The following is a 27,026-nucleotide window of genomic DNA, read 5'->3' as shown; positions in this document are numbered from 1 at the left end:
CGCCGATGTGTCTTGCTTTTCTTTTGGTTCTCTGGAAGTTTTTTCTCTTGACATAAATAGAATAAGAAGCTGAGGTAACATGGGATCCTTTCATCATCAGGAGGAAACCCCAAATACAACTCTGAATGCCAGAACTACTTACAACCAGGAAAACCAGATCTGCTCAATAAAGGGCTGATTAGAGGAAGTTCTCTGATCTTTCTAATAGCAATTTTCTGGGGCTGAGTCCTCTGCTCTGAGACTTAGGGAATGGGCAGAGAAAACCCTCTGACCACATCATTTTAGTCACTCTTTGCCCGGTTGCATTTTTAAAGTCCTTCACACTTACACATGTTCCCCCTAGAGAAAGTAGGCGCAAGTGTCTCTATTTGGGTGAGAGGTGGACAGAGGAATAGAGACACCTCATCAGTCATCAGGGCTCCTGGACAAGCTTTGCCAGGAAAACCTCCATTCAGGTTTTTTCCCTGCACGAGGCTTTATCAGCGAGCAGGACCTGAAGTTTAGCTGGAATGGAAAGAGCAACACAGAGATTCTTTCATTAAAAAAAATAAATGAAACTCATAGGATATCTTTAGACCTGAGGTTCCATCCAGGGAAAGTGAGAGAGTGCTTTTTCCATTAGTGATTAGTTTTGTTTGGTTGAAGAGAAGATCCAAATGGAGGTGCACTGTCCAAATGGTAGCTACCAGCCACACATGGCTCTTTAAATTTCAGTTGATTAATTTTAAACTACAAGTTTAGTTCCTACACTAGCCATATTTCGAGTGCTCAATAGCTACATGTGGCTAGTGGCTACTGTATTAGGACACACCAGATATAAAACATTTCTATCACTGCAGAAAGTTCTATTGGACAGTGCTGATAGAGACCGGCTAAGGAGAATGGGCAGAGAAAACTCATCCATCCCGTTTAGCTCTCAGTTATCCTGGAGTACTTGGTGAAGTATTCTGAGACCCCTTAGACAGTAGTAGTGCCACTTCTCTGCCATCATATTTTGTGTGTGGCACTACACACAAGAATGACTTGCTTAGGTACAGAGCAGGGGCCTGGGTGCTGGGCCTCTGAGTTCTCAGTCTAAGGCTACCATCAGGTTGTGCTGACTCTACGTGAGTCCTAGACCCACTTTTGCCCCGTAGTCTACTCACTAAACAGAAAGACACCGCCTCCCAGCAGGATGTTCAGTGAGATTCCTGGAGGGCTTCAAGGTCTTTTAGTGGACACCCAAATCTCTGCTATCAAGGAAAGGGGCTGATGGTCCTTTGCCGTATCATCTCCTGTGGTCAATGTTTTACTAGGCTGAGAAAGGCAAAGGACTTTACTGGGTTAGGCACCAAGGAAGGGTGAAGATGAGAGCATCGGATGGGAGTGGGGTGTTGGTAGAGGAACACAGGAGGTGCTGTACGTGAGGACTTAGTTTTTCTTCACTAGCTCAGTCCCTGGGTGGTGGTTAGAGGAACACAGGAGGTGCTGTACGTGAGGACTTAGTTTTTCTTCACTAGCTCAGTCCCTGGGTGGTGGTTAGGGAAATTTGCAAAGTGGCTGTGAAGGGCTCCGTTGCTCCTAAATGTACTCATCTGAGTATCCGTGAGGCACTAATAATGGGGCCTGAGGATTCTGCCAGTATATGCACTGTACGCCATGACTTTAGTCTTCCATTCTCAAAGCCCTCATCAGCAGCCTGTCTATATCGAGTCTTGGTTGTCACTCATAATTGTTTTGAGTACATCAGTCTGACAATTCACTGATCCTTTCCACTTTGTGCATACAGCCCCACCACAATGCAAACCTAGGAACTTTTTGAAATTATAAAATGTGTTCTTGGCTCACAAAGGAAAGAGATGATCTGGTCCTCTTTTTGGTTTGGTCCCTAGAGACCAGCTCCTGAGCACTGTGATTCTCTTTCTGACAGGAGCTTTTCAAAAGGACAGCTGCTTAAAGAATAAAGGAAAGAAACCACTGGCCAGAAGAATGAAATAAGACACAAACTCAGGAGAGCAAATGGCGGCTCAATAATCAGTGTTTTAGTGGAAAATTCTCTTAGCCTTCTTTCTTTTTGGGCCAGGACTCTACTCAGCGAAAATCAGAAAAGGGTAGAAAGAGACCAAAGGTAGGTCAGTGTGACGTACATTTTAGCCAATGGCCAGGCTAGAAGTAAAATCCTAAGAGAGGTTATCCTCAATGTATCTGAATGTATTTCCTTGGATTTGATAGTTGAGACATAGCTTAAAAATTATCCCTTAGAGTCTAAACGGACAATTGTTGCGTCCCTTTGCCACACCTCTTGAGAAGAATGCTAGTTCAGTTTTATCACTGGAACTCCTGGTGCCTTTCCTCATCGGTCCCCTGCCGGCTGTCGGGGGTGGTGAGGGATGGGGCTCAGTCTGGGTGCTTGTTTGGGTCGTGGCTGCCTCAGGGGAGTCAGCGATGGTCAGCCCTGCTACTGGGACACAGCGTGAGCTAAGAGGAAGAAAAACACCAATGTTTATAAAATGGGGCCAAATCATTAGGAAGAGAGAATTTTTTATTATCATACTTGTAAAAGGAGTAATAAAAATAACCCAACCAAACGATTAAATAAAGGTCTTTCAAATGATAGCCCCTGCCCTAGGAGAGTACATCCTAGCCTTTCAGAGAAAGTGGGCGTGGGCTTTTGCATGCAACATTTGTCTCTATGACTTTTTCATTCATTTTCTTCTCTCATTTTTATCCAATGTGACTTCAGGATTTTCCTTGAGAGACCTTTCCTTTGGTGATTCTTCCTTTGGCCATCTCCCCCGTTAAACACAAAAATTGCATTTAAGTATGTTATTAACTGGAATGCTATTTTGTAATGAAATGAAGAAGTCATAGGCTGTCCCTGACAGGATGCATGCTTCCTTTCTCACGGGAGGGGCTCCTGGGGTGTGGCTCATTCATCTTCCAGGTTGTTTAGCAGACCTCTGAACCGGCCAGAGCTTTCAAGGCTGATGTAGGCTGGGCTGTCTCTAGAGCTGGGGAGAGTGTTAAAGATTTATCTTTCTCTCACGTGCTTGCCAGCCCGGACCAGAATCTCCTGTTGGTTGGGAGGAGTTTGGGGATTTTGGAAAGACTGGGAATTGCTTCATGAAAGATAAAATATAGGTCCAAAAAAGTGCTCTTGGCATACACTTGGAGTTGGAAATAAGCAGTTTTTTAAAAAGGCCATTAAAATGGTAAATAGGTTTCAACAGATGGCTTCAGCACAGCAATGGAAAGCCCAGGCAAGGACTTTGGGGTTAAATTTCCTATTTTGGTCAGCTGGGACCAGCTTATTATTCCAGAAGAACAAACATCTATAAAGTTGACAGCTCCCTCCCCTTCTCTAAAGTGGAGCCCGTTAAGGTTGCCTGCTCACCGGCCAGCTAATGGGTGGCTGCCTGCAGACAGTGACCTAGGGAATTGAAAGTCACTATTTTGACACCTGTCAAACTGCAGGCTTAAAGCTCACCCAGGGTGGAGGAGTACGATAACCAAGAACCTGTATTACCAACGGGCCGGGACTTTTATGCTCAATATGTGTGCTGGCTTTATTATTTTTTTAGAATCATTTTAACATTTAATGCTTCTCAATTAAAGTGATTTCCTGGAGTGGATGCCAAGCTTCGTTGAGGATGCGCATTAACCACTCTCCGCATCGGTAGTTAAAGGCACTGAGGGATTTAAACAGCAATCCACAGGTCTGTTCAGTCAAGGTTTGGCAGAATAAAGCAGATTATAAACAATAATATATGTCGTTCTCTTCTTTTTTTGGAAGGGTTCCAAACTCACAAACGGAGCTAAAGTGCTATAAACATATCCAGGACTAAGCTTTGGGCTCTACAAATGTACTCCATGAAAGCCACAGGCACTGGCGGTGCCACTTTTTATCCTGTGTGTGTATGTGTGCACGTACTTTAAAAGAGCTTTTTATTACACAAAGTGTCCATCAACTGAACTTACCTTCTAAATATTAAAATGGAAACCAGGATTGCTACACAAGTGAGAGGAAAAATAAATCCTGGCTGCAGTGCGGGTGATGCATTTGTTGCTGCTGCCTAGGGCAGCCCATCGAAAGGCACCTCTCTATTCCATAAGGCCCTCACGGTTCCTCCTGTTCAGCTGCTGCATTCAGCAGTGTTAGGTTCAAATGGTCATTTTCCCAACCATAAGAGAAACCCACACCGAGTGCCTGCAGTTGCACCTCAAGGCAAATGCATGTTCCGGGGGCAGCTCCGTGGACACGCCCCACCTGGTTTGTAACCTCAGTGTTGTCCTGCAAACTCACGTTCATTCCTTTTAAGACACGTGGGAAGAACAGCAGCAGGGAAGGGTCGGTCTCCAGTACAAACCAGCGTGCGCCTGGTGAACATCCCCATCTGGTTTTTGGGGCTGAGAGGCTTTCTGCTGCTGGAGGAAGGAATTCTGTCCTCAGAAGTGACTCCAGTACATGACTCCCAAAAGAAGGGAGAGTAAAACATGTAAAATAATAAGATTTATTTTATAATTGTGCCAAGAAAAAGTGATATAACAAAACATAGGCAAGAAAATTTTGAAGAATTTATATGTAAAAGTAAACACAGTAAGAAATAAAAAGCCATGAACTCCCCATAACTATGATATCTACACAAGGATCAAGCCTTGAAGTTCTGCTTTTCAGGGAGGAGCATGACAAGAATATTTCAAGGATAAGTGAATAAAGATGAGGTTAAATAGCTTTTCCTGTTCAATCCTTTAGTGTAATGCCAATTAATGCGTATTCGAGAAACTGATCATATTGGGTGCATGATAAATGTTAGGTGATGAGGATAGCAAGGAAGCTTTTTTTTTCTTCAGTCTGATAATCACTATACTTTGACCCCAAATCTGATGAAGGAACTGTGGTTACTGGAATAATTAGAGATGCTCAAGGTAAAGGTCTAATAATGATCATAAAAATTTTTCAAATCACGCGATTAGAAAGGACTGCAGTGAAGGCTTCTTATAAGGAGGATGTGCAGTGCGCACATGCAACATCCGTGAAGGGGCTCGGGAACGCATCTCCGAGTGCGGGTGACTTCGTTTTCACTTTAGCTTATCCTGATAATGTGGTGCAGGAAAACTTTTGGCCTTGGTATCACAAAAGGCTTGGATCATCACCTTGATTCTGAAAATAATAAGATGACATATGTAGAAGTGCTTTATATACAATAAAGTCTATATAAAGATGGGCATTTTTATTTTTTCTATTTGTGTGACCTTGGTCAATTTGCCTTGGGTTCTGAGTTTCAATTTCCTCATTTGTAAAATAGAGAAAATGACAATTATTTCTACTTTTACAATTATTCTGAGGTTCAATTAAGATGTATAAAGTCCTGTACAAAAGTATGGTGTAATTACTGTTATGTCATTGAGGTTAAGACGTATTGATTGTAAGATACATTAATTTATGTATCACTAAGAAAGAAAATGCTGTCAATTCAACTATGACATGCCATTGTTTGTAAAAGATGTCCAACTTTGGACACATTAAAATGTGAAAAAATGTGTGCTTTAGAATTGGTCAAATATAGTGTTATAACTAATATTAAAACATTTCACCCAAAATTTAGGAATTGGAATTTGAAATTCACTCATACTCAATTATGTTCATTACTAAATTGTGGCTGGTGGGTTACACACCTATTCTGAGATAAACATTTATTTATGAAGGGGATCTTTTAAGGACTTAAAGTTCGATGAAAGCCTTAAGTTTCAACTGTGCAATGTTAAATAAACACTTCAAGGTCTTCCCGGTTAACTGAAGCATGCGCTGGCCTGGGCACTGGCCCCTTCCGCAGCCCAGGCTCAGCTCGGCTGCAGCCACACACCTTGCTCATTAATCCTCAGAGAGGCCGTACTGGACACGGAATAACAACCCATAGCCAAGTAGTTAAACCTGGCAGGAAGCTAAGAAATACCTATTTAATAGAAAGGTTCACTGGATTATGGCAACCTTTTAGCTGGAAAATGCTGAAACATTAAAAAAATAGATAATAGATACGATTCCAGATATTATGCTTTGGTTGTTACTTTTCTACCTGACAAGCATAAGACAGAACAGTGTGTGGCCAGTTGGCTGACTTCTTACATCTTTATTCAAGTCACAGTTATAATAGGTTTAAAAGATTTAGTTAGTTTTTGACTGGTAATTTATTAATTTCTGTGAGACTTTTCAAGATACCTCATGCCATAGCTTGAGATAGCAGTGTCTAAGTACTTTTAAATATCCATGATAATGGGAACAGGGAATGACAGCGGCCTAGAACAATGCCTGTCATTTAGTAGGCTCTCAAGAAATACTTGTGCATGGAATGGAGGAAGAGCTGTGAAACTTCACATGAGTCTGCGGTCTCATAGGAAGGACTGAGACTCAGCAGACTTGGTCCTAACTGGGGCCCTCCTTCTACTCTGGGATCTTGGGCCATTTAAGTAAGCTGTTTTTGTCCCAGATTCACCCTCATTTAAGTGGCATTAATATTTGCACTACCAATTTATAGGGTTACAGTGGAGAGATGATGAAAGCATTGTGAAAAGTGAAAAAAGCTAAATGCATATAAAAAGCCATCACTAATCACACAGTATCGAACACTCGGGCTCATTTCTGCCCTGCAGCAGAATCAAAGGTCAAACAGGTCAGGGTCCAACTTTTTGGCCATTGCCTCTTTAAAAATTCCCCAATGTGGTGATCAGTGATAAAACTGTAGTCTATGTATATTGTTGAAATTTTGTCCAATGGTTAAAAAAAAAGTGCTTTTCCCATTCTTTCCAATAGGCATGGCAATACCCCATATATCATCTGGCAGAAGTACTTAAAAACTATGAAAATTGGGTCAGTCAACAAAAGATTTCTCATACCTGAAACACAGTAACAAGGAGCCAGAAAGAAGGGTTCTAAATGGGATTTATAGGTGGGCTTCAAGTCATCATGAACTCCTCCAAATTCCATGCACACACTATGCTCCAGGGGAAGCGGCTCTTAGTTTTTCAAAGTGACCTGGAACTCCCTAAGAGTTAGGAACACTGATTTAGTAGATTCAAGCAAGAGTTCTGAAGATAACAGCAGCTCAGATACTTTTCCTTGCCTCCTCTTTAGGGTTTGTTTACATGATCTCTATTTAGTCCTCATTTTTCACTAGTGTGTAGCAAGACTACCACGAAGGTAATCAGGACCTCTTAGATTAGCTGGTAGAGGGCAAAGTAAACGACTGTCATGAATAAATATTAAACACAGAAAGAGTTGTTAGTGTTGTTCTGATCACAATATCTTCAGGAAAGAAAAAAAGAAAAAGCAACAAATTTCCTTTTTCTCTTTCCTAAAAACAGGAAAATAGGGCTAGGTATGTTGTTATGTGTAGAAACACATCTACAAAGGTGGCTGGAGGACAAGACAATACAATAAATGTGGAATTGAGAATGAGGTAGGGTAGAAAGGCAATATATAAACAGTCTAGAAAATGTAGGTGGTAAAGTGACAGAAAGTAACTACTCATAGCACTACTCAACCACTCTGACAAAGGTCTTTAGTTATCCACTACTTTATGACTCCTCCAATGCCACTTGTTTCCAGTTTGAGAACACAGTGGTGACTCAATTTTTAAAATACTCATGTTGGCTAAAAATAAAAAATCAGAAAGTTTGGGGGCTGGCCCGGTGGCACAGCGGTTAAGTTCACATGTTCCGCTTTGGCAGCCCAGGGTTCGCCACTTCAGATCCCGGGTGCGGACATGGCACCACTGCTCAAGCCATGCTGTGGCAGGCGTCCCACATATAAAGTAGAGGAAGATGGGCATGGATGTTGGCTCAGGGCCAGTCTTCCTCAGCAAAAAGAGGAGGATTGGCAGTGGATGTTAGCTCAGGGCTAATCTTCCTCCAAAAAAAAAAAAAAAAATCAGAAAGTTTGAACCAAAGATGAGGTAAACTGAATTCCAATCCCACTAATACTAAACAAATAAAGCTGAACAACTATTTTGAAGTTCTTAATGAATTATGACCAGCAATGAACTTTCAGAAAAAGGTTTTCTATGATATTTTAAAATACTGATTGGCTTGAATATTACTAATCTGTCCAGGAAAAAAAACTCATGAATAGCAGAACCAAACTTAGATTAAATGAAAGCATGTCCTAGTTTCATCCTGCTGAACTACATGAAAACAGGGTTCACCGTGTATCTGGGGAAGTTAGCTGGCTTTCCGCTGCAGTAAATTTGCATTCTTTCTTGGTGGGAACTCCTGCAGCTTTTGGCGATGGAACTCATGATCTGGCTGAGTGTGACGCGCTACATAATAATTCAATAATTTAAGGGGAAGGAAAACAAAGCACAACCCAGTTTTCTCTGACATTTATGGATGAAATCTTCCTCTTAAGGCACAGGGAGATGCTCCAGAGATTGTTATATGATAGTAAGGGTTTTGAAAATTCAGATCCTGGTGACAAAAGAATCGAGATTTGGAAACTGATTTTAGAATGCACTTGAAAATGTTAAGCTGATTACTGCTTTTAGTAATAGCTTTGAATGTAAATTTGAAACTTTTAAAATAAGATTAATAAAAAGTTGTATTCTTTGCTTAAAAACAATCTGTATAGTTTTAGATGTGGCAAAACAGGCTATAAAAAACTTTCTAAGAAGTATCAAGGTCAGATTACAAAAGAGAGATGAGAAAGGAGCTCCTCGACAGCTTCTTGCTCAGATAACTACCCCGTAAATCTGAAACGAATCAGCACTTTTTGATTTGCTCATGTCCTAAAAATGTACAAAGTACTACCAGTTAAAAGCTGCATGAAACATCTTGGTCACTTTTACTATTACTAATGAATAAGGTTTCTTAAAACACCTTCAATTAAAGTGGAACATGAAAGAGTTTAGCTAAACAATAGGTTGCAATGTAGCTGGGACTGTGGGACAAGAACAAGATAACAAAGAGAAGACTACTAGAAGCACAGTGGCATGTCACTATGTGCTAACACGCACGTCACTTCCACAGATCATTAAGACGTCATTTAAAAAATGAACAGTCTTGGTGAATGGTTTAGGTTTACATCTCAGAAAACAAGAAGTTAGGATAGAAAAATCACAAAATAAGCAGCATTAATCTGCCTCATTTCTGCTCTGAAGGGGCTGTTCCAGAAGGACTGCTGAGCTGGAGCTAGTGAAAATCTTACCCACTGCTGAGGGCTCCACTAAGCAAGTTTATTACTTGTTATCTTAACAGTGACATGTTAGAAAAGTTATCCTCTAAATGGTCATCTTTGCATCGCAACTTGTTTCTTACTTCATTTCTTTTCCTACGACAACCATCTACTTTCCTTATACAATAACAAATGTCAAGGAATTCCCCCAGATGGAGTTCTTGAGGCTTAAAAGGGAAAAATGTAGGGAGCCAGTTTCAACAGGCATAATTGTCTGTCCTTCAAATAAAAACTGTGGCATACTTGTCTATGCTTTTAACAAAAAATAAAAACTCTCCTGGTATCCAGAACTAACTTGTATCATACCTAAGCATTGGGGCATTATAGCGATTTCATAGTAGACCCAAAGAGGCCTAACAGTTTGGGCCTGAGCTCCTTTACCAAGACTGCTGCCATACGCGACAGGGACTTACAGCCAAATAAAAGAGCCTGAGGGAAAGTCCTCCCTGTTCTGTGAAGGTGGGTTTAGGGAATCCTGACCTAACCAGTGAATTCTCCAGATTGTTTCAATCCTAGAGTGAAGTCACTGAATCTTATTTTAGATTTAAAAAAATTTTTCCTTTTTCTCCCCAAAGCCCCCTGGTACATAGTTGTGTATTTTCAGTTGTGGGTCCTTCTAGTTGTGGCATGTGGGATGCCACCTCAGCATGGCCTGATGAGCGGTGCCATGTCTGCGCCCAGGATCCGAACCGGCGAAACCCTAGGCTGCCAAAGTGGAGCGCGCGAACTTAACCACTCTGCCACAGGGCTGGCCCCTGAATCTTATTTTAAAATGTCCAAGGTTTTGAGTAAATCTAGTTGTTCTTGACTTCTATACCACTTATATGACAAAATTCTGCCCTTTCTCTCTCTTTCTTTTTTCTTAACACCCTTCTTTGTTCCTATCTTCCCAATTCTGTCTGCCCAAAGATTAACTATTGTAGCTATCTATTCAGACCAGCTGTACAAAATGACACAAGATCATTTGATCTCTGCCATATTGGGATTTCACAAAACTCTCCCTAATTATCAGTGTAGTACTGTTGGTCATATTTTGCTTCTGTATGTTTTTTAAAAGAGCAGCCATGTTTAATATTGTGAAATACGATGTGTCTCCTCCTCTCCCCACCCTCTAGAACAGTGATAAATTTCAGAGCGCGCTCAGCAGAATTGGATTGTATTATGCACAGTACACATGATCATCACCAAAACTGTCCTCGCCGGAACGCATGCAAGGAGAATGAATTGCTGAGACTTCAGAATCCCAGTTTCTCAGAACTGATTTTATTAGTCAATGTATACCAAAGATGGGTGGTAAAAGAAGTATTATTTTTGCAGGTTTCTTTCATTATGGAAGCCCTATGCTGTTATAGACTGTGGTTTTCCAGTCTTCTGATTAAGCTTTGCCAGTCGTGTGCTGCTGCAACACCAAAGAAACCACTTTGCAACCTGTCACCTCTTCCGGCAGGCAGCCGTCCTGGTCTCGGAGAGTGGGGTCAGCGCCAGACTGGAGCAGCAGCTCCACAATGTCCAAAAACTCACAGGCAGCAGCTGACGGGAAAATGGACAAATATGAAAATCAGGTTACCACGAGACAAAGAGAAACGACGATACTTCAGCAGGAAGGCAAGTAAGATGCAATAAGGAAGCCTGAACACCAGTGGCCGGAGGGGGATGAGAACTGTGCCTTTACAGCGGATCTGCAAGTGTTAGGAAAAGCAAATTTACCTTCTTGGTAGCCCAGATGCAAACAAACAAGCAAATACATTTTTTAAATTGTGAGGCTTTTGGACTCTATTCTTAAGGATGGGAAAAGAACAAAATAGGAAAAGAACAAAAATAGAGTTTAAGAATCTATTTGACTTTGATTAGAATAATGTTAAGTTTGTAGTCATCAAAAGGCTAGAAACACCGTCAAAGTCAAATAAAATAATTGTTTTGTCTTTGAAGAGGTGGTAAGTGGATAAATAACTAAACTTTAAAATTTGTGAATAAAAAGAAAGCTGGCCTAGTAATCAAACCATCCCTCTACAGAATTTTTAAAAAATAAAAATGGCAGCAATCACACGAGGCACAGGAAGGGGAAAAGGACCTATATACATGGAGACTTGTTATGAAAATGGTGTGGTACTGCCCCCGGAGGGACAAAGAGACCAAAGGGCTAGGACAGACAGCGTCCTTTCTTTTGCACACATATGGCTACTGGATTTAAGACAACGCTGGCATCGCAGATCAGTGGGAAACAAAGGTCCATTAACTAGATGGCACCGAGACAAGTGGACTAAAGGCAAAAATAGGCATTTCACACAAGGTGAAACATAAGTGGCAATAAACATATGAAAAAATGAGCAACCACATTAGTAATCTCAGGGAAATGAAAATTAAAACCAGGAGATATCATTTCATACCCACCAAAGAGGTGAAAATGAAAAGCACCGACAATGCCGAGCACTGAGGAGGACCAGGGAGTCTCCTGGCTAGACTGCGGACAGTGTGCATCAATGCAGTCGCTTTGGACGACAGTTTGGCATTACACGTTAAACCTAAACATATGCAGACCCTCTGACCCGGCAACTGTGCTCCTAGTTATACACTTTATAGAAAGCTTTGCCTGTGTTCTCCAGGAGATATTTGCAAGAATGTGCATAGCACCACTGTTTGTAATAGACCCCAAATGTAAACAAACCAAATTCCCATTGAGAATAACATGTAAAATAAACTATTGCTTACTTATACAATGAAACCCCATAAAACATTGAAAACCAGTGAACTACAGCTTCACACAACATGAGTTTATCTCCAAAACATAATGTTGAAGGAAAAAAGCAAGTCAGAAGAATACACTCAGTATTGATCCCATTCAGACAAAATTCTAAAAACAGACAAAACAAAACACCATTGTTCAGAGACACAAATATGGATTGAAACTATAAGGGAACTCACTAATATAAAACTTGGGATAGTGCTAATCTGGAGGGGGCGGTATGCAGGGAAGGCCGTGTAACCGAATGGGGGCACAGGGGGTTTCAAAGATACTCCTACGGTTCTATTTTCTAAGCTAGGTGGTGGGTACTTTTTTTAAAGCTACATTTTAAATTCTTCACATACATTTTATATACTCTTTTGTAGTGTGATATGTTACACAACAGAAACAACAAAAGACTTAAAAAAAGGGAAAGAAAGAAGGGTAAGGAGCTTGATGCAATGGCCATTTTACTGAGTACGTATTATACCAGTCCTATCAAGGATACAGGTAAGACTCCTGCTCCGGGGAACTTCCTAGAAAACAGCTGGGAAACTAATAGGTAAATCAGCAACTCTTAACACAACAGAGTGAACTGTGGCAGACACACACACACACAACTGCAAAGGTGGGGGGGTGCAGAAAGTTGAGGGATCAGGAAAAACGCAAGTAGCTGAGCTTTGAAGGCTAGAATAAAATTCCAGGTAAGCTGAGAAAGAAAGGCATTGCAGAGTGAGAAACCACTAACAGAGGCACGAGAGCACAGCAATGCTCGGAGAATGGTCTGCTGGCTCAGAGAAGCAATACAGAGCCTGGATTTATGGCAAACTATATAGGGTCTTGAAAGTCATTCTAAGATGTTTGGTTTTGAACGTCATGCTAAGAAATTTGGCATTTATGCGGGGAGTGGCATAATCTGGCCTCTGTGCTGGGATGACAATTCTATAAAGAGTGACTTGGAAAGCCTAGAAATTTGTGGCGGGTAGACCAATTAGAATACTGTGGTAGTACTTTAGGGGTCTTGAAATTAGCCAGTGTCAGCAGGCATATAAAGAAGGGACTGAATAAGAGAACCACTGAAATTCAAGTAGGCGGGATACAGCAAAGTACTGGGTGTACTTTAAAAACAGTTTGTGAATACCAAATTTAATAATTAATGAAGCTATGTTATATTTGTAAACATTTAATTATATTTTGCAATTTTTTGCTTTCTGGAGCAAAAGTATTTTATTTCAGGCTACAAGTATTTTTTATTTATTTAAAAATTATTATTGAGGTAACTGATTTACAACACTATAAATTTCAGTGTGCATCATTATATTTCAACTTCTGTATAGACTACATTGTGTTCACCACCAAAAGTCTAGTTGCCATCTGTCATGGTACAAATGTGCCCCTTTACCCCTTTTGACCTTCCTACACCTCCTTTCCTGGTAACCCCACCCCTCTCTGGTAACCACCAATCTGTTCTCTGTATCTACAAGTTTGTTTGCTTGTTTATCTTCCACATATGAGTGAAATTATATGGTATTTGACTTTCTCCATCTGACTTATTTCGCTTAGCATAATACCCTTAAGGTCCATCCATGTTGTTGCAAATGGCAAAGATTTCATCCTTTTTAATGGCTGAGTATTCCACTGTGTGCACACACACACACCCACCACATCGTCTTTATCTATTAATCTGTCAATGGGCACTTAGGTTGTTTCCAAGTCTTGGCTATTGTGAATAATGCAGTAATGAGCATGGAGGCGCATATATATTTTCGAATTATTGTTTTTGTTTTCTTTGGATAAATACCCAGAAATGGACTAGCTGGATCATATGGTAGCTCTATTTTTAGTTTTTTGAGGAATCTCCATACTATTTTCCATAGTGGCCACCTCAATATACATTCCCAACAGCAGTGTATGAGGGTTCCCTTTCCTCCACATCCTCTCCAACACTTGTTATTTCTTGTCGTTTTTAATAATAGCCATTCTGAGGGTAGGAGGTAATCTTTCATTGTAGTTTTGATTTGCATTTCCCTAATAATTAGTGATGCTGAACATCTTTTCATGTGCCTGTTGGCCATCTGTATATCTTCTTTGGAAAAACGTCTGTTCAGATCCTCTGCCCATTTTTAAATCCGGTTTTTTTTGGTCATTTAGTTGTATGAGTTCTTTATATATTATGGATATTAACTCCTTATTGGATATATGATTTGCAAACATCTTTTCCAAATTGGTAGGTTGTCTTTTTGTTTTGTTGATCATTTCCTTTGCCACGTAGAAGCTTTTGAGTTTGATGTTATCCTATTTGCTTATTTTTTCTTGGTTTCCCTTGCCAAAAGAGGCATATTCCAAAAGATATTGCTAAGACTGATGTCAAAGAGCATACTGCTTATATTTCTTCTGTTTTCTTTTAGGAGTTTTATGGTTTCAGGTCTTACACTCAAGCCTTTAATCTATTTTGAGTTAATTTTTGTGTATTGTGTAAGATAGTGGTCTACTTTCATTCTTTTGCATATGGCTGTCCAGTTTCCCCAACACCATTTCTTGGAGAGACTTTCCTTTCTCCACTGTATGTTCTTGGCTCCTTTGCCCAAAATTAGCTGTCCACAGATGTGTGGGTTTATTTCTGGGCTCTCAATTCTGTTCCATTGATCTGTATGTCTGTTTTCTTCCAGTACTATGCTGTTTTGATTACTATAGCTTTGTAGTCTATCTTGAAGTCAGGGAGAGTGAATACATCCAGCTCTTTTTTTCCCCCTCATGACTGCTTTGGCTTTTCAGGGTCTTTTGCTCCATACAAATTTTAGGGCTCTTTGTTCTATTTCCATGAAAAATGTCCTTGGGATTTTGATAGGGATTGCATTGAATCTGTAGATTGCTTTAGATGATATGGACATTTTAACTATGCTAATTCTTCCAATCCATGAGCATGGAATATCTTTCCATTTCTTTGTATCTTCTTTGATTTCTTTCAAGAATGTCTTACAGTTTTTCCTACTGTACAGGTCTTTCGCTCCTTGGTTAAATTTATTCCTAGGTATTTTTATTCTTTTTGTTGCAATTGTAAACGGAATTGCATTCTTGATTTCTCTTTCTGCCGCCTCATTGTTAGTGTATGAAAATGCAACCAATTTTTGTTTGTGGATTTTGTACCCTGCAACTTTACGGTATTCGTTAATTATTTCTGATAGTCTTTTGGTGGGTTCTTCAGAGTTTTCTATATATCAAATCATGTCATGCACAAATAGCGACAGTTTTACTTTTTTCTTTCCAGTTTGGATACCTTTTATTTCTTTTTCTTGCTTAACTGCTCTGGCTAGGACTTTCCAATACTATGTTGAATAAGAGTGGTGAGAGTGGGTATCCTTGTTTTGTTCCTGTTCTTAGAGGGATAGCTTTTAGTTTTTCACCATTGAGTATGATGTTAGCTGTAGGTTTGTTGTCTATGGCCTTTATTATGTTGAGGTACTTTCCTTTTATACCCATTTTATTGAGTATTTTTATCAAAAATGGATACTAAATCTTGTCAAATGTTTCTCTGCATCTATGAAGAGGATCATGTGATTTTTATTCTTCATTTTGTTAATGTGGTGTATCACATTAATTTGTGGATGCAGAACCATCCTTGCATACCTGGTATAAATCCCACTTGATCATGATGTATGAACCTTTTAATGTAATGTTGCATTTGACTTGCTAATATTTTGTTGAGGATTTTTACATTTGTGTTCATCAGCAATACTGGCATGTAATTTTCCTTTTTTGCATTTTCCTTGTCTGGTTTTGGTATCAGGGTAACGTTGGCCTTGTAGAATAAGTCAGGAAGCATCCCCTTCCCTTCAATTTTTGGAAGAGTTTGAGAAGGAGAGGTACAAAATCGTCTTTGAATGTTTGGTAAAATTCACCAGCAGAACTATCTGGTCCTGGGATTTTGTTTTTTGGTAGATTTTTGATTAGTGTTTCAGTCTCCTTATTAGTAACTAGTCTATTCAGATTCTCTACTTCTTGATTCAGTTTTGGGAGGTTATATGATTCTAGAATTTATCCATTTCTTCTAGGTTATCCAATTTGTCGGCATATAGCTTTTCATAGTACTCTCTTACAATCCTCTGTATTTCTGTGGTATCCATTGTAATTTCTCCTCTTTTGTTTCTGATTTTATTTATTTGAGGCTTCTCTTTTTTTCTTTGTGAGTCTAGCTAAAGGTCTGTCAATTTTGTTTATGTTTTCAAAGAGGCAACTGTTAGTTTCACTGGTCTTTTCTATTGTCTTTTTAGTCTCTATTTCATTTATTTCTGCTCTGATTTTATTATTTCCTTCCTTCTACTGACTTTGGGCTTCATTTGTTCTTCTTTCTCCAGTTCCTTTAAGTATAGTGTTAGATTGTTCATTTGAGATTTTTCCTGTTTCTTAAGGTAGGCTTGTATTGCTATATACTTTTCTCTTAGTACTGCTTTTGCTGTATCCCATAGATTTTGGTATGTTGTGTTTTCATTTGTCTCCAGATAATTTTTGATTTCTTCATTGATCCAATAGTTGTTCAGTAGCATGTTGTTTAGTCTCCATGTAATTGTGATTTTCCAGCTTTCTTTTTGTAGTTGATTTCTAGTTTCATATGATTGTGGTCATACAAGATGCTTGATATGATTTTAATCTTCTTAAATTTATTGAGGCTTATGTTTTTCAACACATGGTCTATCTTTGAGAATGTTCCATGTGCACTTGAGAAGAATGAATGTGTACCCTGCTGCTTTTGGATGGAATGTTTTATATATATCTATTAGGTCCACCTGGTCTAGTGTTTCACTTAAGGCTGATGTTTCCTTATTGACTTTCTGTCTGGATGATCTATCCATTGATGTAAGTGGGGTATTAAAGACCCCTACTCTATGGTGCTGCTGTCAGTTTCTCCCTTTAGGTCTGTTAATAGTTGCTTTATATAGTTTGGTGCTCCTATCTCAGGTGCATATATATTAATAAATGTTATGTCTTCTTGATGGACTGCCCTTTTATCATTATATAATGTTCATCTTTGTCTCTTGTTATCTTTTTCGGCTTGAAGTCTATTTTATCTGAGCATCACTACACTGGCTTTGTTTTGGTTGCCATTTGCTTGTATTACCATCTTTCATCCCTTCACTTTGAGCCTATGTTTGTCGTTAGAGCTGAGAAGGGTCTCTTGGAGGCAGCATATTTTGGGGTCTTGTTTTTTAATCTATCCAGCCACTCTGTGTCTTTTCTAAAAATTAAGGTAACATTGGTTTATAACATTATATAGGTTTCATATGTACCTAATTATATTTTGACTTCTGTATAGACTACACCATGTTTCACTCTGTGTCCTTTGATTGGTGAATTCAATCCATTTATATGTAGGGTAATTACTGATAATATGAAGACTTAACACTGACATTTTGTCTTTTGTCTTCTGGTTGCTTTATACTTCCATTGTTTCTTTTTCCTTGTGTTTCTGTCTGCCATTTCAGTTTGATGGTTCACTGTAATGTGTTTTCTCAGTTTCCTCTTTTTTATGTTTCATGATTCTGCTCTGAATTTTTGCTTTGTGGTTACTATAAAAGATAAAAGATCTCATAGATGAGACAGTCCTTTTTTTGCTGATAGGATCTTATCTTCATTTGCCTATGCAAGTTCCATCTTTTTCCTTTTCTTCTTCTATGTTTTTGTTGTCACAAAGTATCCCTTCTTGTATTGTGAGTTTATTACCAAATGGAAGTGGTTATAGTTATTTTCAATGCTTTCTTTCCCTTTAACCTTTATGTTATAATTGTTTACTAACCTATTCTGATATAAAATTGTAATTTTCTGATTCTATTTATCACCTTGCTTAAAGCTTCATATACCTTTGCCTTTTGTTTCAGGTAGGAGAGCTCCTTTCAACATTTCTTGTATGGCAGGCCTAGGGGTGATGAACTCCTTCAGCTTTTGTTTGTCTGAGAAAGCCTTTATCTCTCCTTCATATTTGAAAGATAACTTTTCTGGATAGAGTATTCTTGGCTGATAGTCTTTATCTTATGATATTTTTAATATACCATTCCACTCTCTCTTGGCCTGCAGAGCTTCTGCTGAGAAATCTCCTGACAGGCTAATGGGGTTCTTTTGCAGGTTATTTTTTTTCTCGCTGGCTGCCTTTAATATTCTTTTGTCATCACTGACTTTTGACAGTTTCAATATAATTTGTCTTGGAAAGGGTCTTTTTGTGTTGAGATAATTAGGTGTTATATTAGCTTCATGTCTTATATATATCCAGTTCCTCCCCAGGTTTGAGAAGTTCTCAGATATTATTTCTTTAAATAAGCTCTCTGCTCCCTTCTCCCTCTCTTCTTCTGAGATATCCATTATCCTTAGGTTGCACTTCCTAATTGAGTTGGATATTTCTCACAGAATTTATTTTCTTTTTTTTTTGTTGAGGAAGATTGTCCTTGAGCTAACATTTGTGCCAATCATCCTCTATTTTGTATGTGGGATCTCGCCACACCATGGCTTGATGAGTGGTGTGTAGGTCTGCACTGGGGATCCAAACCTGTGAACCCTGGGCTGCCAAAGCAGAGTGCATGAACTTAAACACTACACCACCAGACCAGCCTTTGTAGAATTTCTTAATTTTTTTTAAGTCTTAGTTCTCTCTCCTCTTACACTTGAATCATTTCTAGATTTCTATCTTTGAAGTTGCTAATTCTCTCTTTCATATGGTCTGCTCCATTTCCAATGCTTTTTACTTTCTTCTTCAGCTCCATTTATTGAGTTCTTCAGCTCTTTTTAGAGTTTCTGTCTCCTTGGTGAAGTACTTCTTTTGTTCACTAATTTTATTCTTGAGTGCAGTGAACTGTCTTTCTGAGTTTTCTTGTAGCTTGTTGAGTTTTATGACAGCTCTTTTGAATTCTCCATCAGTTAGATCACAATCCTCCATGACTTCAAATTTGGATTTTGGAGAGTTGTAATTTTCTTTTTGTGATACTGTGTTACCAAAATTTTTCATGATGCTAGAGAGTTGTTCTTCCGCCAGTGCATTTGTAGTAGCTAATGCCTTTCTTATTTAGGTAAGGCTTTATTTACTTTGATTCTCAGCTGGTTCTGGTTGTAGTTGAGAGCCAACACTTTCCACCCTCCACTGACTCTGCCAGAGGTGGTGTCATGCCCTTGCTGTGCTGCCTGTGCCTCCAAGGTTGTTTGCCTTGCTTGTGCCTTTTGTTGTGATCATGGGTCTTACCTCTGGGGTCACTGGGCTGGTGAGGACCTCTGCTGCTTCTGGAATCACCTGAGTTGTGGGTTTCCCCAATGTGGCAAAGAGAGGAGAAGGGAGGAGCAGGAGCTGGGATCAGGAGTACCGCTGCCACATCTGGGGGGGTTGTCTGGTCCACAGGTGCTGCTACTGGGGTTGGAGGAGCTGAGGTTGTGGGTACCACTGCAGCTGTGGGGCACCAGGGTCACAGGCTCCACTGTTGTTGCTACAAGGTTCTCCATGGTCTCAGGCACTGCTGTGGCCAGGGGACTACTGCCATGCACACTGCCTCTGATGCTGCTCCTGGGTTTTCTGGGGGTGCTGGCACCAGCGCTGCCAGGGACACTGGGTTCACGAATGTCACTGCTGCTACCAAGTGGGCCAGGGTCACACCACTGCCATGGGGGGAGCACCTGGCTTGCAGGTGTTGCAGCGGTTCCTTGAGCCTCTGGTTGCAAGCACTGCTGTGATTTGTAGAGCCTCTGGTCTTGGGCACTGCTGCGATTCCTGGAGACTCCAGTCACCAGAGGCTCCAGGAACCTCAGGTCACAAGCACCACCACCGCTGCTGGGAGCACTTGCATGCAGCCTCCACTGCTGGGAGGGCCAGGGTCATAGGTCCTACTGCTGGGGCAGAGGGCTGGGTGATGGGCACCACTGAGGTTCTTGAAGCCTCTAATTGTGAGTGCCACCACAGTTTCTGAAGCCTCTGGTCTCAGGAGCCACTGCTGCTACTCCCCTGGTTCCACTGCCTCCACGAGGTCCAGTCCACCCACCTTCAGATGTATAGATGTATGTATTTCTCAGGTTTTTTGGTGTGCTGTGCAGAGGATCCTTTTGTTGGTCTATGGATGTCCTACTGGTTGTAACTTAGAGGGGAGAAACAAAGGGAGCAACTCACTCTGCCACGATGCTAATGTCACTCAAATATTTTTATAGGTTTTGAAAAGCTCATAGGCCTTAGGCCTGTGATCACAATGTTAACCAAATAAAATGACCTGAGTATTTCTACACTTGATATGAAACCCAGACACGATAAAGAAAATTACTGATAAATTTGAATACACAGATACCTAAAACTGATAAATTTTAACACATAAGAATTTAAAATGGCTATACCATACACACACAAACACTATATACAAAGGTAAATCATAAACTGGGAAACACATTCACATACACAAGACAGACAAGAGCTAATATCCTTAATATCTAAAAAGCTTTAACAAATCAGTCCAAAAGAACAATGAGCAAAATAATTAGAAGATTCAAAGATGACACCTATGTTTCTAGTCTGAGAGACCACACAGATGCTGGTGACATTATCTCTAAAATAAGGAACCAGAAGGCAGAGCATGAATTTTTGGAGGGGAACAGAAGTAGAAAATTATGGAGGAGAAAAAATAATCTTGGTTTGAGACACGATAAATACATAGTACTAGGGGATATCTCTATTGATAAGTTTAGCAGGGAGGTGAAATTTGAATATGAAAAAGAAGCCATTCCATACATATTGCTATCTCTTTTTTTCTTGTACTATGTGACTTTGGAAGACATGTTTTGGGCTCAGTTTTAGCAAATTTTCTGTACACTCTGTTAAATATATTTATATTACATGACCACCTTGGCCAAAGAGCTACCTACCTAAGGTAGTCTCCCTTTTCATGCTGGAGAAACACACTTAAAAGAGGCATAGGGATTATTGAAGATTCCTAATGGTGTCCTTACCAGGAGACACATTTATGAGGCTGGGAAATAAAAAGCTTAAGAGGCAAAAATTGTTAATGCTAGCTATTAAATTTCCACTTGTATTTTTGACTATAATTTACATTTCTCCCCTTTGGATTATGCCAGTTAACATATAGAGTGAGACTCCCTGGTTTTTCTTCATTCCAGTTTATTGAGGTCACATTCACTTAAAAAATATTTTATGAATTCTGACAAAACAAAAAGTATAACTATCACTACAATAGAGATATAGGACATTTCCATCACCCCAAAAAGTACCCTTCTGCCTCTCTGCAGTCAATCCTCTACCCATATCCACAGCCCTTGGTAACCACTGATCTAATTTGTCTTTACAGTTTTGCCTTCTGCAGAAATGGAAATCATATAGCATATAGTCTTTTATGTTTGGCTTCTTTTACTTAGCACAATGCTTTCGAGATTTATCCATGTTACTGCAAGTATGAGTAGTTCTTTCCTTTTTATTGCTGAGTCATATTCCATTGGATGGAATGTAGGCAACTGGGTTGCTTCCAGTTTTTGGCCATTATGAATAAAGACCTTATGAACACTTGGATACATGTCTTTATGTAGACCTTTTATGTTTTCACATCTTTTGGGTAAATATCTAGGAGTGGGATTACTGAGTCACATGGCAGGTGAATATTTAACTTTATAAGAAACTACCAAAGTTCCAAAGTTTTGTATTCCCACCAGTAAGTATAAAGTTTAGCTGCTTTGCATCCTTGGCTGCACTTATTATTATCATTAAAAATCTTTTTAGTCATCCTAGTCAGGTCTATAGTACCTATTAGGTACTATATAGTATAGTCAGGTATTCTTAGTGTGGTTTTTAATTTGCATTTCCATAGTGTCTAATGATGAAAATATTATGCTTATTTACCAACCATCTATCTTTAGTGATTTATCTGTTCAAATCTTTTGTCCACTTATTAATTGTCTCCTTATAAAGTTACAGTTACTCCTTGTCTATTCTGGATGTAAGTTTTTTTCCCAAATATGTGTTTTATAAATATTTTCTCCCAGTCTGTGACTTGTCTTTTATTTCTTAAGAGTGCCCCTTGGAGACCGAAAGTTTTTAATTTTGAATAAAGTCCAATTTATTTTTTCTTTTATGGTTTGTGCTTTTCATGTCCTATATAAGAAATCTGTATCTCAAGATCAAAGATTTTCTTCTAGTTCTGTATAGTTTTAGCTCTTATGTACAGGGCTCTGATCCATTTCAAGTTAATTTTTGTGAAGGGTACAAGGAAAGGGTTGAGGCTCTTTATTTTATTTTGTATGTGTACATCCAACTGTTCCAACAGTATTTGTTAAATAGACTATCCTCTCTCCTCTACTGACTTACCTTGGCTTTTCTGTCAAAAATCAACTGACCATTTGTGATTTGGTCTGTTTCTAGGTTACATCATATTTCATTGATCTATACACCTACCCTTACACCAATAGCACGTTGTTTTGATTTCTGTAGTTTTACAGTAAGTTTATAGTAAGTAATAATACACAGAACAAAGGAAAAAATCTCAAGAGAAATTAAAAAATATCTGGAACAAAATACAAATGAAAATATAACATCAAAATCTGTGGGATACGTTGAAAGTAGTACTTAGAGGAGAATTTATAGCACTGAATGCATAGATTATTTTCACCTTGGAAAACCAGTAAATGAAGAGCAAATTAAATCCAAAATAAGCAGAAGGAAAGAAATAATGGGAATTGTAGCAGAAATAAAAGAAACTGAAAACAGGAAATCAATAAAGAAAATCAATAAAACGAAAAGCTGGTTCTTTGAAAATATTGATAAAATCATTAAGTTTCTAGCCAGGCTAACGAAGCAAAAAGAGAGCGGACACAAATTACTAATGTCAGAAATGGAAGAGGAGACATCACTACAGGGCCAATGGACATTAAAAGGATAATACAGGAATACTGTGAACAACTCTATGCCCACAAATATGATAACCTAAATGAGATGGACAAATTCCTTGAAAGATACAATTTGCCAAAACTCATACAAGAAGAAACACACAATCTGAACAGGCCTATATCTATTAAAGAAACTAAATCAATTATTAATAACCTTTCAAAATAGAAAATACCAGGCCCAGATGGGTTCACTGATGAATTCTACCAAACATTTAAGGAAGAAATTATGCCAATTCTCTACAATCTCTTTCAGAAGGTGGAAGCAGAGGGAATACATCCTGAATTATTCTATGAGGCCAGGATTACCCCAATAACAAAAATCAGACAAAGACATTACAAGAAAAAAAAAACCCTGAAGACTACTATTTCTCATGAATATAGATGCAAAATCCTCAAGAAAATATTAGCAAATTGAATTCAACAATGTATAAAAAGAATTATATAATACAACCAAGTGGGATTTATCTCAGGTACGCAAGCCTTGTTCAACACTTGAAAATCAATTAATGTAATCCATTATATCAACCGGCAAAAAAAGAAAAATCACATGATCATATCAATAGAAGCAGAAAAGGCATTTGACAAAATCCAACACCCATTTGTGATGAAAATTCTCAGTAAACTGGGAATAGAGAAAATTCCTCAACTTGATAAAGAACATCTACAAAAACCCTACAGCTAAAATCATATTTAATGGCAATAAACTCAAAGCTTTCCCACTCAGATCAGGTACAAAGCAAGGATATCTCCTCTCACCACTCCTTTTCAACACTGAACCAGAAGTTCTAGGCAATGCAACAGGACATGCAAAGGAAATAAAAGGCATATGGATTAGGGAGGAACAAATAAAACTGTCTTTGTTTGCAGATGACATGATTGTCTATAAAGAAAATGAAAAAGAACTGACTAAAAAGCAAAAAACCCCTCCTGGAACTAATAAGCAATTATAATAAGATTGCAGGATACAAGGTTAATATACAAAAGTCAATTGCTTTCCTATATACTAGCAATGAACAAGTGGAATTTGGAATTAAAAACATAGTATCACTTATATTAGCACCCCAAAAATGAAATACTTAGGTATAGACCTAACAAAACACATACAAGATCTATATGAGGAAAACTACAAAACTCTGATGAGTGAAATAAAAAAACTAAATAAATGAAGAAATGTTCCACGTTCACAGATACAAAGATTCAATATTGTCAAGATGTCAGTTCTTCCTAACCATAATCCCAGCAAGTTATTCTGTGGATATTGACAAACTATACAGTTTATATGGCGAGGGAAAAGATCCAGTAGAGCCAACACAATATTGAAGGAGAACAACAAAACTGGAGGACAGACGTTACCTGACTTTAAGACTTAACTATAAAGCTACAGGAATTAAGATAGGGCAGTATTGGCAACAGAACAAATACCTCAATGGAACAGAACAGGGAAGTCAGAAATAGACCAACATAAACACAGGAACAAAGGCAATCTTTGACAAAGGAACAAAGGCAATACAATGGAGTAAAGCCTGTCTCTTAAACAAATGGTGCAGGGACAACTGGACATCCACATGCAGAAAATGAATCTTGACAGAACTTACATCCTTTACAAAAATTAACTTAAAATGTATCACAAACCTAAATGTAAAATGCAAAAGTATAAAACTCCTAGAAGACAACATAGGAGAAAACCTAGATGACCTTGGGTATGACAATGACTTTTTAGATACAACACCAAAGGCACAGTCCATGAAAGAAAAAATTGATAAGCTGGACTTCACTAATACTAAAAACTTCCGCACTGTGAAAGATAATGTCAAGAGAACGAGAAGATAAACCACAGACTGGGAGAAAATATGTGCAACAGACACATCTGACAAAGAACTATTACCCAAAATATACCAAGAATTCTTAAACTCAACAGTAAGAACACAAACAATTCAATTAAAAATAGGCCAAAGACCTTAACGGATACCTCAACAAAGAAGATATACGGATGGCAAATAAGCATATGAAAAGGTGCTCCACATCATATGTTATCAGGAAATGCAAATTAAAAGAACAATGAGATACCGCTACACAATCGTTGTTATTATGGGCCTTCAAGTTGGCTCTGACTCCTGGCAACCCTATGAACAGCGATGTCCACAATGTCCTGTCCTCAACAGCCCTACTCAGCTTCTACAGACTCATGCCTATGGCTTCCTCTGTGGAGTCAATCCATCTCATATTTGGTCTTCCTCTCTTCCTGTTGCCTTCTACTTTTCCCAGCATTACTGTCTTTTCCAAAGAATCCTGCCTTCTCATAATGTGCCCAAAGTAGGACAGCCCAAGTTTTGTCGTTTTTGCCTCCAGCAACAGTTCAGGCTTAATTTGCTCTAGGACCCACTTGTTCATCTTTCTGGTGGTCCAGGGTCTGTAGAGCTCTCCTCCAACACCATATTTCAAATGAATCATAGAAGTGGGAATATGAGTGGATAATCTCGGCCTTAGTCTCTAATGACACAACCATTAGAATGGCCAAAATCTGAAACACTGGCAACACCAAATGCTGGTGAGGATGTGGAACACCAGGAACTCTCACTCATCGCTGGTAGGAATGCAACCTGGTATAGCCATTTGAAACAGTTTGGCAGTTCCTTACAAAACTAAATATACTCTTACCATACAATCCAGCAATTGTGCTTTTTGGTATTTACTCAAAGGAGTTGAAAGTTTAAGTCCACATAAAAACTGCACATGGAAGTTTATAGCAGCTTTAATCATAATTGCCAAAACTTGGAAGCAAACAAGATGTCCTTCAGTAAGTGAATGGATAAATAAACTGTGGTACATCCAGACAAGGGAATATCATTTAGGGCTAAAAGGAAATGAACTCTCAATCTATCAAGGGACATGGAGGAACTTTAAACGCATATTACTAAGTGAAAGAAGCCAATATGAAAAGGCTATATACTGTATGATTCCAACTATATAACATCCTGGAAGAGGCAAAGCTATGGAAAGAGTAAAAAGATCAGTGGTTGCCAGGGGTTGGGGGTGGGGGAGGGATAAGTAGGCAGAGCACAGAGGATTTTCAGAGCAGTGAGAATACTCTGTGTGATACCATAATGATGGATACATGTCATTTTACACTTGTCCATAGAATGTACAATGCCAAGAGGAAACTGCACTGTAAACTTTGGACTTCGGGTAATTATATGATATTAAGATACGATTATATTTCAATGCAGGCTCATCAACTGTAACAAATGTGCCACTCTGGTAGGGGAGGATGGTAATGAGGGAGTATGAAATAACAGAAAAAAATACATTTTGGTTTCTGCCCCCGGTTCCTGGCACAGAGCTCCTAAAACCCTTGTAATTTCCTGGATCATAGGAGTATCCTTTGTTCTCATGAGGTGACTCTTGGTGGTCTCCTGGACAGCTTCACGATGGGAGCTGGTTACTAGAAAGATCAAGCCATGATTAGAAGCTTAGAACTTTCAGCCCGAACTCTCATCCTGTGGGATGGGGAGAGAAGCTGGAAAATGAGTTAATGATTGATCCACAAAAATCCCAGAAGTACAGGGCTCGGAGAGCTTCTGCGTCGCTGAATGCATGGAGGTACTGGGAGGGTGGCGCATCTGGCAATGGCATGGAAGCTCTGAGCTCCTTCCCCCATACCTTGTCCAGCTCATCTCTTCCACCTGGGTATTCATTTGTATCCTTTATCACATCCTTTTATAATAAACTGGTACATGTGTTTCCCTGGGTTCTGTGAACCATTCTAGCAAATTACTGAACCAATGAAGGGGTGTGGAAACCCCAATAGGTAGACGGTCGGTCGTACAGCTGACACCCTGAGACTTGTGAAATGGCATCTGAAGTGGGAGAGGTGCAGTCTTGTTAGACTGAGTCTTTAATTTGTGGGATCTGATCTACCCAGGCAGACAGTGTAAAATTGTAGGACACCCAGCTGGTGTTGCAGAGAATTGCTTGGTGTGGGAAAACACCCCACATATTTGGTTACCAGAAGTGAAGTGCGGTAGTAGCGTGAGAGTAAAGGAGAAACACAGAGGGAGTACGTTTTTTCTGTAGAGGGGGGCTATGCATGCGTGAGGGCAAAGGGTATATGGGAAGTCTCTGTGCCTCCCCCTCAATTTTGCTGTGAACCTAAAACTGCTCTAAACGTTTTAATCAATCAATCAACCATTTGTAATT

At 39.2% G+C, this 27,026-nt stretch overlaps 1 protein-coding gene across 3 annotated transcripts in view; it reads right to left on the bottom strand.

Annotated features, from left to right (window-relative positions):
• Positions 1 to 10,443: 10,443 nt before the first annotated feature.
• ACBD6 (acyl-CoA binding domain containing 6) overlaps positions 10,444 to 27,026 on the bottom strand; it is a 180,969-nt gene continuing 164,386 nt past the window's right edge. For all 3 annotated transcript variants that reach the window (XM_070497596.1, XM_070497595.1, XM_014845272.3), the window contains one exon: positions 10,444 to 10,732. In XM_070497596.1, coding sequence (XP_070353697.1) covers positions 10,578 to 10,732 — 155 coding nt within the window. In that variant the 3' untranslated portion in view covers positions 10,444 to 10,577. The remainder of the gene's footprint in view (positions 10,733 to 27,026) is intronic.

This window comes from Equus asinus, chromosome 25 (assembly GCF_041296235.1).
Source record: "Equus asinus isolate D_3611 breed Donkey chromosome 25, EquAss-T2T_v2, whole genome shotgun sequence".
NCBI classification, from domain to species: domain Eukaryota; kingdom Metazoa; phylum Chordata; class Mammalia; order Perissodactyla; family Equidae; genus Equus; species Equus asinus.
Note: the sequence above shows the minus strand (reverse complement) of the source record. Positions and strands in the feature narration are given on the sequence as shown.